Raw genomic sequence first — 4,388 nt, 5'->3', positions numbered from 1 at the left:
GGGTAATTGTGACCGATAATGGGAAACAATTCGCTGAGAAACCCTTCAGCCTTTGGTGCAAAGAGTACAGGATCAACCAAATCTTCAGCTCAGTGGCTTACCCGCAATCAAACGGTCAGGTTGAAAGGACCAACAGAAGCATAGTGGAAGGCATCAAGACAAGATTGGGGAGATATGAAAGTAATTGGCTGGAAGAATTGCCTAGCGTTTTATGGGCAATCAGAACAACAGAAAAAGCAAGTCACAGAAAAACACCTTATAGCTTGGTATTCGGATCCGAAGCCGTAATCCCCGCTGAAATAGGAGTTGTAACCCAACGAATTGTCAACATGGATCCCGAGGTAAACACACAAGAGACCATGTTGAACTTACAACTCTTAGAAGAGGCCCGGGATCAAGCAGCAATACAAGAGGCCAAATACAAGCAAAAGATGGAAGCATATTACAACAAAAAGGTCAAGAACGAACGATTCAAGCCAGGAGACCTAGTTCTCAGAAACAATGAGGCCAGCAAAAAGGAAAACCAAGGAAAATTAGGCCCAAAATGGGAGGGGCCATACACCATCCTCGAAGCACACAAGGGTGGATCCTACAAGCTGGGAGATCTAGAAGGCAAGAGGCTCCCAAGGCACTGGAACGGAAAAACTTTAAGAAAATTCTATGTTTAGAAAGTTTGGTTTGTGGCAAAACAAAAACCTTTTGTAAAAGCAAATGTTGCTTGAATGAATGAAGTTACTTTATCAAACTTGTCTTTCTATCCTAATATCAGGTTGAGAACGTAGCAAAAAACTCCATGGCAAGGGCCATGTAAGGGGATGAGCTCCCAGGCCATATCGCTCAATAGGTTCAAGGGTTGAATGGACCTATATAAGGGGTGAGTTCCTAAATCAATACAACTCCATGAGACTTATCAAAGAAAAACCATAGTGTCTCATAGACAGGTTTGAACAGCCTACACCAATCGTTCCTTAAGTCTAAAAAATGTACCCAATAATCAGACTTACGAAACCAAACAAATCACAACGAAATAAAAGAAAAGGATAGATACTACGTCTTGATGATAAACACTAAGGCAAAGTGACTGCAGCACTGAACCCTTTAAAGTGTAAAAAACATAAAGACAAAGTAAACAAAGACAAGGCAAGAAAATAAAAACAAACAAGCCTATCAACCAAACATACAAACCAAATCAGAAGCTACCCAAAGATCAACCAACAGGTACCGAGCTTGAAAGGTTAAAGGCTTCAACCCACCAGCAACTGTACAAAAAGCCTGAAGGGTTGAAACCCCACAAAACAAAACCAAGCAAATGGAACCAACAAAAACATCAACGACAAACATCATGTCATAAGTTAGAAAGGCCATAAAAGACCTTCATAAGACAGTTAAAGCAAGCCCTAGTGACTTGCAAATAAAACTAATGTTCAACAGCCATATAGGCCCAACCAACCAACCATGGGAACCTTAAGGGTCCCCAAAACCTAAACATTGTTTAAAACATTACAAAACATAAAATGTTTGCTAAGAAAGCTACGAATAAATGTCAGTTATCAGAGGGCTTGGAACCTTCACCCTTAGACTTTTTAGCTTTCTTTGTCTTCTTCACCTTCACAACTTCTTCACCACCAACTGCAGAGGTTTCCAAACCAGCATCTTTCGAGGTTTCAGGCAGACTCGAAAGGGTATCATCACTGTCCCCGGAGTAAGACCTCTTCTTTGACAAGGAACCCAAAACCTCAGCACAAACCTTCTCATTTAACCCCTCAGGCTTCAACCCCTGTAAAACAGACAAAGGCTTACCAAAACAAGAGGATACCTCATGAATAAAGGGGTAGGTTAGCCTCTCCATCTGCTCAACAGAAGCCTTGAAGACATCAGAAGCCTCAGGGCGAAACATGGGTGATTTCTCCAAAGGTTGCCCAGATTCATGAAGTTTATAGCCAGCAGTAAGGCCTTGATGCTTCCCCAGGTTCAGCAGCTTTGTGTAAACATCACCAAGGGCAGAGTTAAATTCCTTAGAGTGCAAAAGATAAGTCACAATCTGCTGAAACCCATGCTCGATCAACCACTGATTATCCGCAGTCACCTGACCAACGGAAGCCTTCAACCCCTCCTTTTCTTCACGAAAAGCCTTCTGCTGGACAGATAAGGCCTCTCGGTCAGCCTTCAATTTCAACAAATTTGCTTCAAAACTTTTCCTCAGGTCACCCATCTCAATGGCATGCATCTTCTTCAGATCCTCAATCTCCTTCTTCCAAGCTGCCTCCTTCTCTGCAAACCCAGCCACTTCCTTCTTCATCGATGCAAGGGAGGATTTCATTTTGTCTTTCTTTTTAGAAAAATCCTCATACTCCCGCATCCTTTGGCGAAAGCGTGTAATCCCTTGGGGAAGCATGGCTGCAAGGTTGCAAGTAGTTAAAACCATGCGAGATAACATAGTGTCATCATCCATCTCAGCAATAGCTTCACGAACGGAAGGAGGAGCAAGATGACTAAGAGCATCTTCACAAACAGTAGCATCCTTAAAAGTGTCATCATTCTTAACCAACCAAGTAGGCACATAAGTGCCCTCAGGGTTCAACCCTTCAACGTCTCTGCTCGACGATTCTTGAACAGGGGTAGTAACACCCTTCTTCCCTCGAACCTTCTTACCACGCACAACTAATTCCTTCTCCTTCTCAACCTCCACTTCAGCCTGATCCTCAGAAGCCTCGATATCATCACTCAAATCCACTGGCTCAGTGGAAGTGGATTGAGGAGCAGCTTTCAGTAAACGACGAGATAACCGGCGAGTTGAAGGCTTGGGAACATTGGACTTGGTAAAACCCTTCGCATTTGCAACACTGACATAACCTGAACCCTCAAACCTCTGCTCAGAGGTCCTCACAACAACATTTTCACCCGGAACAGTCGGAGCATCTTCAAAAACCACATCGGACGTATCGTCACTCTTGATGAAGTCCAAAGCAGACATAACTGCCAAAAAACAAATAAAGAAAATAAGTCACAAACAAAGTAAGATGAAAAGGTATAAGGGAAAAAATGCATACCAAGGCCATTTCTCATCAACACCGGATCCCGATCAACTTTTGCCCAAATATTACTAACCCCTAAAAGCACTAACAAATGTTCGGGAAAAGGGCGAACCCTCGAAGGGCACCCCCGAATGGCTGAAAGAAAGGCATCATTCAATTCAGACTCGGAAGGCTCCGGATCGTTGAGAACAGCATCCGGATGCCTCCACACCATTTTGAAAGGAATAATGGATTCAGAAACCCAGAAAAACGTATTCTTCCATGATCCAAGGGTTGTAACCATGGATGAAACAAGACAAGTATCAACCTTTGTGTTCTCAAAAGTAAACCAATCACCATTTTTGGCTAACCGGAAGAACCTCCGAAAGAGCAACAATGAAGGATCATAACCTAAAGCACGACACAGCACTTCAAAGTGCAAAACCCTAGCCATTCCTTTCGGATGTACTTGCCCAAAAGACACTCGATAATATTCAAGCAAATTTAGAACAAAAAACGAAAAAGGGTAACGAAGATTAGACCACTCAAAATGCCGACAATACAAAGCAATAAAACCAGGAATCGGTTTGTCAACGGAAGCATCGCAAGCAGGGGCGGTCGGATTAAACTGTTTATCGATACCATATTCAAGGCAAAACAGGTCTACCTCCTCTTGTGTCAACCGAGAAAATGACCTCGCTAAATCCTTAAGGGCACCCATGATCGAAAAAAGTAAAAGTGAAAACGGAGAAGAAAACTAACCTGAGGGAGGAAAAACTGTGAATGATTGAAGGGAAAATGATGAAGTTTTGTAATTGTAAAAATGAATATAAGAGTAAAGTAAGGGTATTAAAGATAAAAATAAAAATCTCTGCCAATCCGCCGCCTGACACATGTCCAATCAACTGTCAAATCGATTAAATTTCAAAATTCAAAAAGTAACCGCCTCAAACCCTTCAAGCCTCCAAACAACGAACCCTTGAAGCCTTTAAAAGACATGCATAAAAGTCAGAAGTCTTTGAGCCTAATACCCCAAAAAACCTCTGACTTGGGGGGCTGACGACGGGGGTAGCCCAAAGACAAATAAAACCATTAATATGCAAAGAGCTTAAAAGGTTGAAAGGTTCATCGGATGAAAAGCTGCATAATGAGTGAATCGAGGAACAGTAACTAGTCATGTCCACCAACTCATCTCACCAACTCACGCTCACCAACTCACAAAGTCAGAGCAGGTCTGTACAGGCACACCCTATTAACCAGGGGTCCAAAGCCTTGAACCCCAAAAGGGGAAACCCTCCATAAGCAAACAGGTCTCACTAGTATAGTCCATACCATTTCGAGAAGTGTCTTCCACTATAAGAAGACAGCTCAATA

At 42.6% G+C, this 4,388-nt stretch overlaps 1 protein-coding gene across 1 annotated transcript; it reads right to left on the bottom strand.

Annotated features, from left to right (window-relative positions):
* Window positions 1–1,464: 1,464 nt before the first annotated feature.
* On the bottom strand, window positions 1,465–3,933 carry LOC110907021. The gene is made up of 5 exons (XM_022152057.2): window positions 3,051–3,933; window positions 2,470–2,976; window positions 1,817–2,271; window positions 1,567–1,747; window positions 1,465–1,481 (listed from the first exon to the last, which is right to left on the bottom strand). Exons 1-5 carry the CDS (start codon window positions 3,733–3,735, stop codon window positions 1,465–1,467), a joined length of 1,845 nt encoding a protein of 614 aa, XP_022007749.1. The 5' UTR covers window positions 3,736–3,933.
* Between the last annotated feature and the right edge of the window lie 455 nt (window positions 3,934–4,388).

This window comes from Helianthus annuus, chromosome 3, assembly GCF_002127325.2.
Source record: "Helianthus annuus cultivar XRQ/B chromosome 3, HanXRQr2.0-SUNRISE, whole genome shotgun sequence".
Taxonomy (NCBI): domain Eukaryota; kingdom Viridiplantae; phylum Streptophyta; class Magnoliopsida; order Asterales; family Asteraceae; genus Helianthus; species Helianthus annuus.
Note: the sequence above shows the minus strand (reverse complement) of the source record. Positions and strands in the feature narration are given on the sequence as shown.

What these genes read in the sequence shown, in the direction of transcription:
- LOC110907021 (XM_022152057.2), bottom strand. Translation starts at nt 3,735, where the DNA reads ATGGGTGCCCTTAAGGATTTAGCGAGGTCATTTTCTCGGTTGACACAA. An exon ending in TCTTGCTCCTCCTTCCGTTC is followed by an intron (nt 2,272 to 2,469) that starts GTGAAGCTATTG and finishes CTGGGTTTGCAG; the next exon opens with AGAAGGAGGCAGCTTGGAAG. An exon ending in CCTACCCCTTTATTCATGAG is followed by an intron (nt 1,748 to 1,816) that starts GTATCCTCTTGT and finishes TTAAATGAGAAG; the next exon opens with GTTTGTGCTGAGGTTTTGGG.